General features: G+C 58.4%; 1 protein-coding gene across 10 annotated transcripts in view; it reads right to left on the bottom strand.

Annotated features, from left to right (window-relative positions):
* EXD3 (exonuclease 3'-5' domain containing 3) overlaps positions 1-12,558 on the bottom strand; it is a 118,278-nt gene that overhangs the window by 35,273 nt on the left and 70,447 nt on the right. For all 10 annotated transcript variants that reach the window (XR_004443687.1, XR_004443686.1, XM_033238379.1 and 7 more), the window contains 9 exons: positions 10,521-10,594; positions 10,162-10,200; positions 8,719-8,885; positions 8,134-8,269; positions 7,254-7,464; positions 6,974-7,083; positions 6,269-6,431; positions 6,003-6,175; positions 5,264-5,431 (listed from right to left, as the gene is read on the bottom strand). Coding sequence is in view for 8 of the 10 variants with exons in the window: in XM_033238379.1 (XP_033094270.1) it covers positions 5,264-5,431; positions 6,003-6,175; positions 6,269-6,431; positions 6,974-7,083; positions 7,254-7,464; positions 8,134-8,269; positions 8,719-8,885; positions 10,162-10,200; positions 10,521-10,594 (1,241 nt within the window). In the remaining 2 variants the exon portion in view is untranslated. The remainder of the gene's footprint in view (positions 1-5,263; positions 5,432-6,002; positions 6,176-6,268; positions 6,432-6,973; positions 7,084-7,253; positions 7,465-8,133; positions 8,270-8,718; positions 8,886-10,161; positions 10,201-10,520; positions 10,595-12,558) is intronic.

Genomic DNA, 12,558 nt, shown 5'->3' with positions numbered 1-12,558 from the left:
CACAGGATTAAACTCTAGGCGTGGTGTTCAGCAGTTTTACTTCTGCAGCTACAGGGGATAAGGGCTTCTTTTAGGGCCACTATAGAAGCTTGCAGGTCCTTTGTGTGGACCCTGAGCTCATCTTTTTCTTCCCCACTTTCTCCAGCACAGTTAGGAGCAACCAGCCCATCCCATTATACCCATTAGTTTGACTGCAATGTTTGGAAGTAGCAAATACTTGTTCCCTCAGAATCTGTGCTTCTATAGGTTCCCAAAGAAGGGTATCCCATGGCAATATTTTGAATAATTTTGCAAGATCTCACCATGGACTACTGTATCCCTTTTTTTTTTGAGACGGAGTCTCCCTCTGTCGCCCAGGCTGGAGTGCAGTGGCCGGATCTCGGCTCACTGCAAGCTCCGCCTCCCAGGTTCCCGCCATTCTCCTGCCTCAGTCTCCCAAGTAGCTGGGACTACAGGCACCTGCCACCACGCCCGGCTAGTTTTTTGTATTTTTAGTAGAGACGGGGTTTCACCGTGTTAGCCAGGATGGTCTCGGTCTCCTGACCTTGTGATCTGCCCGACTCGGCCTCCCAAAGTGTTGGGATTACAGGTGTGAGCCATCGTGCCCGGCCTGTATCCTCTTTACTACTGGAAGCTAGGCCCTTAGTGTCTCTAAATCTAATAATATTAGAGAACCAATTCCAGAAGTCCCAGAACCAGTGCAGAGAACTCATCTGTAAGATCTTCCTTTGCAACAACTTCCGGCACCAAAATTTGCCAGTTGGGCTGATCTAGAAAAGTGAACCAGTGGGAGATAGAAGAGATTTACTATCGAGAACTGGCTTCTGTGCTTGCAGTGGCTGACGTGACGCGTCTCAGAAGATTGTGAGTGGCGTGAACTTTGCTGGCACATTTCCTGTCCACTTCAGTGTCTGTGGAGGTGGCCAAGGGCTGATGCCCCTGCACGTTCTGGAACCATCACTTATTCTTAGCATCTTTTGCCATCTGGACAGGATGAAAGTTTCCCAAATCATCAAGTCCTAGTTCCTTTTTGTTTAAGAGCGCTCCTCTCAGTCCCTCCTTCTGCTCACATTCTGCCATAAGCAGCAAGAAGAGACCAAATTGCATCTTCCACAGTCTGGAGATCTCCTCAGCTGAATATCCAGGTCTATGCTCACATTTCACCATAAGCAGCAGGAACAGGCCAGGCTGCATCTTCCACTGTCTGGAGATCTCCTCAGCTGAATATCCAGGTCTATGCTCACATTTCAGCATATTCAGCAGGAACAGGCCAGGCCGCATCTTCCACTGTCTGGAGATCTCCTCAGCTGAATATCCAGGTCTATGCTCACATTTCACCATAAGCAGCAGGAACAGGCCAGGCTACATCTTCCACTGTCTGGAGATCTCCTCAGCTGAACACCCAGGTTCACCTGACAAACTCTCTGTCCGGCAGTAGGACACAGCCCCATGGCATCTCCCGCCACTGCCTAGCAGGGGCCTGTCTCCCTCCACTTTGTCAGGACGTGCTCCTCACTTCCTCTGGGCTCTCACCCGAGTGCTTTCTTTCCTTTTTCTTTTTAAAAAATGTTTGTAAGTTTATTAGTAATGCTCCTTTTGAAAGGTATGGAAAATGAAACTCAAGGTATAATCCTTACATGAAACAATCAACTCATCTCTCCAGGAGTCTTAATAGAAAACACGATTTGGGCCGGGCGCGGTGGCTCAAGCCTGTAATCCCAGCACTTTGGGAGGCCGAGACGGGTGGATCACGAGGTCAGGAGATCGAGACCATCCTGGCTAACACGGTGAAACCCCGTCTCTACTAAAAATACAAAAACTAGCCGGGCGAGGTGGCGGGCGCCTGTAGTCCCAGCTACTGGGGAGGCTGAGGCAGGAGAATGGCGCAAACCCGGGAGGCGGAGCTTGCAGTGAGCTGAGATCTGGCCACTGCACTCCAGTCCGGGCGACAGAGCGAGACTCCACCTCAAAAAAAAAAAAAAAAAAAGAAAACACGATTTGGAAAGATCTTGCAGGGCGTGGTGGCTCACGCCTGTAATCCCAGCACTTTGGGAGGCCGAGGTGGGTGGATCACCTGAGGTCAGGAATTCGAGACCAGCCTGACCAACATGGAGAAACCCTGTCTTTACTAAAAATACAAAAATTAGCTGGGTGTAGTGGTGAGCGCCTGTAATCCCCGCTACTCAGGAGGCTGAGACAGGAGAATGGCTTGAACCTGGGAGGCGAAGCTTGCAGTGGGTCCAGGTAGCACCACAGCACTCCCGCCTGGGCAACAGAGCGAGGCTTTGTCTCAAAAATAAGAAAAAAAAGGCCGGGCACGGTGGCTCAAGCCTGTAATCCCAGCACTTTGGGAGGCCGAGACAGGTGGATCACGAGGTCAGGAGATCGAGACCATCCTGGCTAACACGGTGAAACTCCGTCTCTACTAAAAAATACAAAAAAATTAGCCGGGCGAGGTGGCGGCACCTGTGGTCCCAGCTACTCGGGAGGCTGAGGCAGGAGAATGGCAGGAACCCAGAGGCGGAGCCTGCAGTGAGCCGAGATCTCCACTCCACTCTTGGTGACAGAGCAAAACTCTGTCTCAAAAAAAGAAAAGAAAATAAATAAATAAAAGAAAAAGAAAAAAGAAAAAAAAGAAAAAGAACGCGAAAGCTCTATAGAAGCCCAAAGGATACCATAGCTTCCCTTCTTAAAATATATTCTCTCCAGAAAATGCCTGAAGCTGTGTCTGCATCTATGAGATTATTACAGCTGTGAGTCAGGTGGTCACAAACGGGAACACCTGGCTAGGATGTGCACCTAAGCAGACAGTCCTTGAAGTGCAGAGAACAAATGAGGGTGAAAATAAAGCTGTACTATTTGTAGACAAAGTCCTAACAATACAGAATTCACTAAGAACTTGGAGCAGAAGACCTAGGAGATAAACACCAGTGAAAAGTAATTAGAAAAATACTTCACTCCTTGATCGAGACCATCCTGGCTAACACGGTGAAACCTCGTCTCTACTAAGAATACAAAAAATTAGCCAGGCATGGTGGCGGGCGACTGTATTCCCACCTACTGGGGGGGCTGAAGCAGGAGAATGGCATGAACCCGGGAGGCGGACCTTGTGGTGAGCCGAGATCGTGCCACTGCACTCCAGCCTGGGCGACAGAGCAAGACTCTGTCTCCCAAAAAAAAAAAAAAAAAAAAAAAAAAATCACTTCTACTGAAGGAAAGATAATAAAAGTAATTAGAAAAAATATATGGTAAGATTACTCATAACGAGTACTTAAACAAATCAAGGGTTCAGGATGGATTCCGCCTCTCCATGAAGAATAAATACCAACTAACCCCACTTCTTACTCCCCTAAGGGAGAAAACTGGTCAATTTGGCTTTGGTCTGACACCCTCACACTGTTGTGGCTTAGGTCTAACCATCTCGGCTCCATCTGTTTCAGCTGCATTTACTAGCATCCCGCTCCTATTTCCTAACCTTCCACACTTTTAATGTCCGTATTTCTACAGTCTGTTTCAAGGCTCTCTAGGCCTTTCCTCTTGTGATCCTCAGAACTCTTCCACCCTCTACTCATTACCTGATTCTAAAACTACTTCCGCATTTTTGGCTGGGTGTTACACCAGCACCCCACTCCTGGTACCACAATCCACATTTTTTTTTTTCTATTTTTTTGTGACAGAGTCTTGCTCTGTCACCTAGGCTGGAGTGCAGTGGCACGATCTCCACTCACTGCTGCAACTTCTGCCTCCCGGGTTCAAGCAATTCTCTGCCTCAGCCTCCCGAGTAGCTGGGATTACAGGCACCTGCCACCATGCCTGGCTAATTTTTGTGTTTTTGGTAGAGACAGGGTTTCACCATCTTGGCCAGGCTGGTCTTGAACTCCTGACCTCGTCGTGATCCACCTGCCTCGGCCTCCCAAAGTGCTGGGATTACAGGCGTGAGCTACTGCGCCCGAACTCCATATTATTTTTCTAATGCTGCTGTCACAATTTACTAAAAGTTTAGCAGCTTAAAACGTAGTTCTGTGGAAGTCCAGAAGTCTGGTGGACTCAACCAGGTTCTCTGCTTAGGGTCTCATGGCTGAAATCACAGTGTTAGTGGCCGGGCTCTTCTTAGGAGACTCTGGGGAAGAACCTGCTTCTGGACTTGGTCAGGTGTTGGCAGAATCTGGCTGCTTGTGGCTGTTGGACTGAGGTTTCCTTGTATGACCTCCTCCATCTTCAAGCCAACAATGAGACATCGAATCCTTCCTGTGCTTTGAATCTCCCTGTCTTCTGCGTTCCATTCCTGTTTTTTTGTTTTTGTTTTCCTGAGACGGAGTCTCGCTCTGTCGCCCAGGCTGGAGTGCTGTGGCTCCATCTCGGCTCACTGCAACCTCCGCCTCCCGGGTTCACGCCATTCTCCTGCCTCAGCCTCCCGAGTAGCTGGGACTATAGGCGCCCGCCACTACACCTGGATAATTTTTTGTATTTTCAGTACAGACGGGGTTTCACTGTGTTAGCCAGGATGGTCTCGATCTCCTGACCTTGTGATCCGCCCGCATCAGCCTCCCAAAGTGCTGGGATTACAGGCGTGAGCCACCGTGCCTGACTTTTTTTTTTTTGAGATGGAGTCTTGCTCTGTCAGCCAGGCTGGAGTGCAGTGGCGCAATCTTGACTCACTGCAACCTCTCCCTCTGGGGTTGAAGCAATTCTCCTGCCTCAGCCTCCTGAGTAGCTGGGATTACAGGCACCTGCCACCACGCACAGCTAATTTTTGTATTTTTAGTAGAGATGAGGTTTCAGCATGTTGACCAGGCTGGTCTCGAACGCCTGGCCTCAAGTGATCTCTCAGAACAGAAAGTGCAAACAGCTAGGGAACTCGCCTCCCAGGTTCCCGCCATTCTCCCGCCTCAGCCTCCCAAAGTGCTGGGTTTATAGGCATAAGCCACTGCACCCGGCCCGGTTTCTGCTTTTAAGGGCTCATGTGATTACCCTGGGCCCACCCGAATAAGACAGGCTCTATTTTAAAGTCAACTGATTAGGAGTGTTAATTCCATCTGTAAATTCCTTTTGTAGGGCAATGAGGGCTGAGGCTGGGACCATCTCAGTCACTTGGCCCCCAACCGCTCCATCCTTGGCCACCCCATCCTGTTCCCAGAGCTTGCCTGGCACAGCTGGCAGCCGTGGATGAGCTGGAGGTAGGAGTTTGGTGCTGGGGGTGGGAACACCTGTGCTGGGGCAGCCTCACCTTAGGAGGATCCCAAGACCCTCCCCGCAGGCTTACCTCGGCTGCCCTGCAGTGGTCTTCACCGTTGCCCAGCATGTGTGCGTCCACACCCAGACAGCGGAGGCTCCGTGCCAGCCCCTGCAGCATGTTGTCACACACCACGCGGAAGTCCCTGGCCGGGACCTGAGGGGCGGCGCCTTCAGCCACAGTCACAGCCACAGGGACCTGCGGGGAAGCCCTGGTCAGCAGTCCCACGGTCACCCCGCCCAGCCCCTCACAGTCTCAGAGAGCGAGGGCCCTGAGGCTGTGTGGCCAGCTCTGTCTCTGTTTTATCTTCAAAAGAGGAGCACTGTGTGTGCTGTGCATAAAACAGCAGAAATGCAGACAACATGCAACGAAACCATCCCCATGGGGCTCCAGTGCTCATGCTGAGGGGCCTCCACGTGTGTGTCTGGGGTGGGGAGCACGGGGAGGGGTCTAGACAGAGGGGTGGGGATCACGGGGAGGGGGCTAGATGCTGCTGCCTTGGGCCATGGGAGGAGGTTGCCAGGCCCAGTGTCAAGAGGGGACTGGGGCACTCAGGGGCGCAGCTGCCTGCTGAGCAGTGGCCCCCTAGGCAAGGGCAGCCCGCATGACAGTCATGCAGGTAGTTCACCAGGACTTTGCTCCCCTCTCACTCCAGGGGCCGGGGGCACACTCTGACCCAGTGGCCTTGTCTCTGTGCAGGTCCTTGGTTTATGGACGGGGACTTCCTTCCCCAAGTCCTGACAAACGGACCCTGTGGGGTTTCACCCACCTGCCTGGGTGTGGCTGAGACTGATGCCTTCTGCAAGCCGGGTGGCTTCTGAGCCCCTGGTCTCTCTGTGTGCCTGGGCCTCTGGCTCCCAGCCAGGTCCTCCGACAGGTGGAAGCGGGCAGGCTCTCTGCACAGGGCTTGGTGCACCTCCAGCAGGCAGTAGGCATCGGCAGCTGTGTGGGGAGTCGGCCTCAGCCTCCTGGGGCAGAGGGCGGGAGGGCCGTGGGGCGTGAGGAGGGGTCACTTCCATCTACCACCCCACACACCTGCATAGACGAGCTGCTCCTCACAGAGCGGCCTCCGGTCCCAGTTGGACAGCTGCTGTGTCTTGTCCAGGGCTGTGCCCAGCACCTGCTGCACCAGGAGGCTCAGGCCCCTCAGCCCCCTGGCCCCGTCCACGCCTGAGGTTGGCATGTTTGCCACCCGCATCTGCTAAGACAGTGCCCTGCAGGGTGATGCGTCTGGCCCTGGAGGGAGCACAGCTCACCGCACCCACTCACACCGGCTCTGTGGGACTCTGGAGGAGGCCCCGCCCTGCTCCACCAGCGGCCGTGCAGGGGAGACAGGGAGAAGGAGCAACATATCCGAGGACAGGCTCCACGTGGGGGTCGCAGGCTGCAGGTACTGCACACCAGGGCCAGCTCCGGGTTCACATCTTCCCCTCCAGGGGCTCCCTCCCGGAGCTCCTCCAAGTGGAACCCAGGGCTCAGGTCTGAGGGAAGGTGCCCTCACACCAGATAAGGGCCCCATAGGGGCTCAGGGATGCCCGGGCCAGGAGGCTCTGCTCCCTCCCTGGGGACGCCAGATCCACCTCTGCCAGGCTCTGCTCGGGGGCCCTGGTGACTAAGGCTGAGCTGACAGGAATCCGGCAGGAGAAGCCCAGGGCCACTGGGAAGGTGTGGAAGGGCCCCAAGCAGCCCTCGAAACCCAGGCCCACCCAACGTTGTGTGAGCGGCTCAGTGGGTGCCCACCTGTCTGTGCACCAGCAGCAGGTCCATGCCACCCAGAATCTGCTTCTCCACATGGGCCAGGCCGGGGCAGGATGCGCCCAGTTTCTGCAGGTCCCCCACCATCCCGTAGCCTGTGGGCGGGAACCATCATGGGAGGGGTGCCTGCAGGCAGGGACAGCACTGTCCCCTGACCCCAAGGCGCACCCAGCACCCTCCCCGGGGCGCACAGAAGGAAGAGTCCGGCAGAGGTGTGGGCTGCTTCCCCTCTGGACTGGGCAAGGGGCCCCAGGGCTTCACTCACCCAGCTTGGTGATAGAGGCGTCCGAGAGGAGCTGGGCCACCAGCCGGGAGAAGGCCTGGGCTCCCTGCCCTGTTGGTGGCTGCGAGAGTGCCAGGACGTCCAGAAGGAACACGCGGCCCTCCACGGCCACCTGCAGGAGTGATGGCCGAGGCCGGCCCCCAGCAACGAACACAGGTGTCCACTCCAGGTCTACACCAACTACTTGGTGGGGCTGTGGGCAGAAAGGGGCAGATGTGACCGTCAGGGCCAACTCGGCTCTGCAGGGACTGCAGCCTGTAGGGTCTGAGCAGCAATGTGAGCCTGGGCTTCAGGGAGACCCCCCTGCACCCCTCCATGCTTGTAGGGCTTGGGCTGTTGGGGGCCACTAAGGTCAGTGCCCCAGCTGCCCCTTGCTTTCTGTGGCTGGACCAGAGAGGGAGGCCTGGCCTAGTGCCAAAGGCAGTGCCTGTGTCAGGATGCACCCACGTCTCGTGCCCCATCTGTAAAACGGGGATCCCACGGCACCTTCCACAGGCTGGCAGGACTGGGTAAATGCCAACACCCAACACCCAGCACCCAGCACCCAGCGCCCAGTGCCCAGCACCCAGCATCCTGGAGTCTCAGCAACACAGCTTGGGTGGCACCTTCCACAGGCTGGCAAGACTGGGTAAATGCCAGTACCCAGCACCTAGCACCCAGTGCCCAGCACCCAGCACCCAGTATCCTGGAGTCTCAGCAACACAGCTCGGGGAATGGCTGCCCTCACAGCAGCCCTGGGGCACCTGGCGGGCCCATGCCCAGAGGCCTTGCCTCTCTCCGAATGCCATGCTCCTGATGCTCCTCCAATGCCTGGTAGGGGGATCCCACCACCGGGTGCTGCCCCAGCGGCCGAGGGGCCCACCTGCAGGAGTGCACCCTCATATCTGGTCAGGTCTTCCCACGAGGCCAGGAGGTGGATGTTCTCCCTGGGGATGGGCAGCTGGTAGTAACGGTCCTTCACGTCCTTCACCTCCAGCCTTGAGTCAGCCTCAGCCGCCCTGCGAGGAGCAGAGCTGGTAGCACCCCCATGTCCCTGGTCCCCCACTCACCCTGACCTCGGAGCAGGAGGGGAGCGTTCGGGCGTTTGGTGGGGGCATCTCGGGTTGTGGCTCCTCCTCCCACACCGGCTCAGTCCAGCCCAGCGTGACCCCTGCTCCTGCCTCTCCTCCCAGTGGCTGCCCTCCCAGACCATAGGGCAGCCTGTTCCTCAGGTCCCGTGTGGGGCGGGCTGGCCATGGATCTGGCTGCAGAGCCTGTGGGCTGGCAGCAGAGTGGGAGGGCTGGGCGCTCCTGTATTGTCTGCCCTGTGCATAGCTGTGCTCTTTGTTTTGTGTTGGTTTCTAATTCTCAAGCCACTGGCGTGCAGATTGGTGAGCTGTCGTCCCAAGGGTAAGGGCCATCCTGGGCGGAACCCACCCCTAGCTGGGGTCGCCCTGGTGGAGCTCACCTCCCCTGGAGCCTGAGCCGGCGGAGTTCCACAGCCACCGCAGCCGGCAGCCGCTCCTCGGGCAGTGAGAGGCCCCTGGCACACCGGGCGGCTGTGACTGGGTCACCGTGGGAGACCAGCAGCTGAGACAGCTGCTCCTGAAGCCACGGGCTCTGCCCCACCAGGCCCTGTGGGAAGGGTGGCCGTGAGGATGGAGACGGGGACGTTGCTGTGCCACAGGGCTCTGCCCCGAGGGACCCCCATAGACCCCGACCTTGCAGACTGGCTCTTAGCACTCAGGGAGGAGGGACAGCCGTCTACCCCAGGCCTGCAGTGCCTGTCCTGCCTGAGGTCAAGGTTCCATAGGACCAAAGCGGCTGAGATAGAGGTGCTGAGGCAAAGGCTGTCCACCCCAGTATAGCCCTGGCTGGCCCTCCGGGCCTCCAAGCCTGAGGTGAAGGCTGCCCACCTCAGCTCAGCACTGGCTGGCCCCTCCTGGCCTCCAAGCCTCCAAGCCTCCGCCAGTCCTCCTGCTCTCACCAGGCATCTGCCCCTACCGCGGGTCCCAGGAACCTGGGCGTGTTTTCTGGAGCACCTGCCCAGCCTGCCCCATCTCCACACTCCTCCTCTTGCTAGGGGAGCCCCTCTGCCCCTTCGCCTCCTCCTCCACGGCCCAGGAGCAGACAGAGGGGTGCCCTCCGGGTGGCAGTGACCAAAGGAGTCCTGAGAAATTTCATCCTCACCAGGGTGAGCTCTTTCCCACCCTGCAGCCGCCTATGGCAGCGCCCAGCCCAGGAGCAGAGGCACCCACAGGACTGCAGGACCCTCGGCCTCCACCAGGAAATGCAGGGCCCAGCACGAGCAAGGGTCTCCCTCCCTGCATGGTCTTGGAGTCCATGGGTCCAGGATGGCCTTGGGTGTCAGGCGGGAAGGGAGGGGACCCGCCCGGGAGGCTGAGCTCCTGCACGACCTCCCGCCCCACGGCCTCGAGGAGGGTCCGCCTGCCCCGCTGGCTTCAGGCCCAGCAGCCCGAGGCTGCTTCCCCGGCGTGGGTTCCCACGTGGACGACAATACGTGGAAGCCGCCCGCATTCTTCAGGACGTCCGCTGCCCTTCCGGCCGGCTCCACGCTGGCACCGGCGGGGGGGCCCGGCCTTCCTCCTTCCGGCCTCGCCCAGGCGCCCCGCACCTCTCCAGTGACTCTCAGCCCCCACCCGGCCCCACAGGCAGCTCCGCTGGGCCGGTTCGGGTGGCACGGATGCTGCCGTCCGCCTGGAACGAGGCCCAGTCAGGCTCCACCGATGCCCTCAGCTCCCGCTCAGGCCTCCCGGGCCTGCCAGGCACGTGCCCCAACATGGGGTCGGGGTCAGCAGCCCCAGTGAAGGCCTCAGCTCTGCCTGCTTTTGCCAGGAGGCTCCGGGCCTGTGCCCCCAGGACAGCTGCCCAGGTAAGAGCACGAACTCACCTGCACATGGTCGGCCCAGTTTTCCTGAGACAGGCTCTTCTGCAAACGCAAATGAGAAGGGACAGTTAGGCAGCTCCAGAGGCTGAACAGGGGCCTGGTGGGCGTTTCCCTCAACCCCCGGCAGGGTACATCCTTGGCAGAGCCCAGGTGCTCACCCACCGTGGTGCCACAGCCCAGAGCCAGGGCCCCACGGCCTCCCCTTCACCCAGGCCTGGCCCAGCTCGCCCAGCTGTGCGGTGAGAAGCAGCTCCTGCTTGGGACGTCGGTGCAAACCCACAGTGCGCAGTGAGTATCCCAGGCCAAAGTCTGTGGCTCAGGCCATGGCTGGCCACCCCCAGGACCCCTTCCTGCTCACGAACCTCCACAAACCGCTTGTGGCACAGGTGCCGCAGGGCCGCCAGGCGCTGCCACATGGCCGCATTGGGACACAGCACTGAAAGGAAAGGCCAGCTCAGCACTGCGGGCTCAGGGCAGCCTCACCACGGCCTCCTTCTGGGGCAGGAGGGAGACGGGCAGGGGGGCTGTGCCTGCCTCTTCACCACCCTCCACCTCTGCCCCAGACCCCACCCCCTCCCCACCGCTTGGGCCTCTGCTGGGGTCCACCCCACTCAGCCTGGGGGTCCCGCCGGCCCCGGGGTCTCCCTTGCATGTGTGCAGCGGGCCCTTTCATCTGGGCCTCCCTCTGGGGCCTCCCTGTCTTTCCTCAGGGAGGTTCCTTCCTGGCACTGGCATCTGCGTGTACGCCCTGCCTTTCTCTCACTGGCAGGGGGAACCCTCGTGGACAGAGCCGGATGCTCACTGTGGGTCCCGTGACTGGAGCTCCATGAGTGGCAGGGGCCTGAGGCCCACGCATGTCCACACTCTCCGTCAGCCTCCCCTCCATACTCCACCCCAGAGCCTGAGGGGCCCCGGGGAGGGCACCACGGTCTGGCCGAGCCCCTTCCCCCAACGGCGTGGCAGCCAGTGGTGCTAACGGGCTGGCCGGTCCTCAGCGGGATGTTCAGGGCCCCGCCCACCCACGCCCAGAACGCAGCCACGGGGAGCCGGGCGACCATCCCTCCTGAGGCCCCTGCCTGGCTCTGGCCCAGCCTCACTGAGGGTCCCTGTGACACACACTCTAAAGACACGTGGGTGCCCTTGCCAGCACCTGCCTCCAACACTTGGGAGCACCCTGTGGTGGGGACCCCATCTGCAGGCTACAGTGGGGGTCTGTGCGGTTCACAGCAAGGCCAGGGACAAGGGCTAACCAGGGAGGCCAGCTTCCTGGAACACAGCCACCAGGGTACAAACTTCCAGCAGAGGCCTCGCCCAGGAATCTGCCACCTGCCCTGGGTCCAAGGGGGGATGAGGGCACCCGCCTCCCACCTTCCTCCTTCCCAGAAACGAGGTCTCTGCTACCCTCGTGCACTGGACACCCCAGGGGCTGCCACCTCTTTAAACCACGTGGCACCTCTGGGTAGCACCTACACAAAGCCCAATATACTTCTGAGAAAGGAGAAAGGAGGAAGGAAGGAGGAAGGAGAAAGGGAGGAAGGAGGAAGGAGAAAGGGAGAAAGGAAGGAGGAAGGAGAAAGGAGACAGGGAGAAAGGGAGGAAGGAGAAAGGGAGGAAGGAGAAAGGAAGGAAGGAGAAAGGGAGGAAGGAAGAAGGAGGAAGGAGAAAGGAAGAGGGAAGGGAGAAAAGGAGGAAGGAGAAAGGGAGGAAGGAGGAAGGACGAAGGAGAAAGGGAGGAAGGAGGAAGGAGAAAGGGAGGAAGAAGAAAGGAGGAAGGGAGAAAGGGAGGAAGGAGACAGGAGGAAGGAAGGAGGAAGGAGAAAGGAGGAAGAGGGAAGGGAGAAAAGGAGGAAGGAGGAAGGAGAAAGGGAGGAAGGAGGAAGGGAGAAAGGAGGAAGGGAGAAAGGGAGGAAGGAGACAGGAGGAAGGAGGAAGGAGAAAGGGAGGAAGGAGACAGAAGGAAGGAAGAAGGAGGAAGGGAGAAAGGAGGAAGAGGGAAGGGAGAAAAGGAGGGAGGAGGAAGGAGAAAGGGAGGAAGGAGGAAGGGAGAAAGGGAGGAAGGAGACAGGAGGAAGGAGGAAGGAGAAAGGGAGGAAGGAGACAGGAGGAAGGAGGAAGGAGAAAGGGAGGAAGGGGGAAGGAGGAAGGAGAAAGGGAGGAAGGAGGAAGGAGAAAGGGAGGAAGGAGGAAGGAGGAAGGAGAAAGGAGGAAGGAGACAGGAGGAAGGAGAAAGGAGGAAGAGGAAGGGAGAAAAGGAGGGAGGAGGAAGGAGAAGGGAGGAAGGAGGAAGGAGAAAGGGAGGAAGGAGACAGGAGGAAGGAGGAAGGAGGAAGGGGGAAGGAGGAAGGAGGAGGAAGGAGGAAGAGAAAGGGAGGAAGGAGGACAGGAGGAAGGAGAAGGAGA

The sequence above is a fragment of the Trachypithecus francoisi genome, unplaced genomic scaffold (genome assembly GCF_009764315.1).
Source record: "Trachypithecus francoisi isolate TF-2019V2 unplaced genomic scaffold, Tfra_2.0 Lachesis_group16, whole genome shotgun sequence".
Taxonomy (NCBI): domain Eukaryota; kingdom Metazoa; phylum Chordata; class Mammalia; order Primates; family Cercopithecidae; genus Trachypithecus; species Trachypithecus francoisi.
The sequence above is the reverse complement of the archived record's forward strand: the minus strand, read 5'-3'. Positions and strand labels throughout refer to the sequence as shown.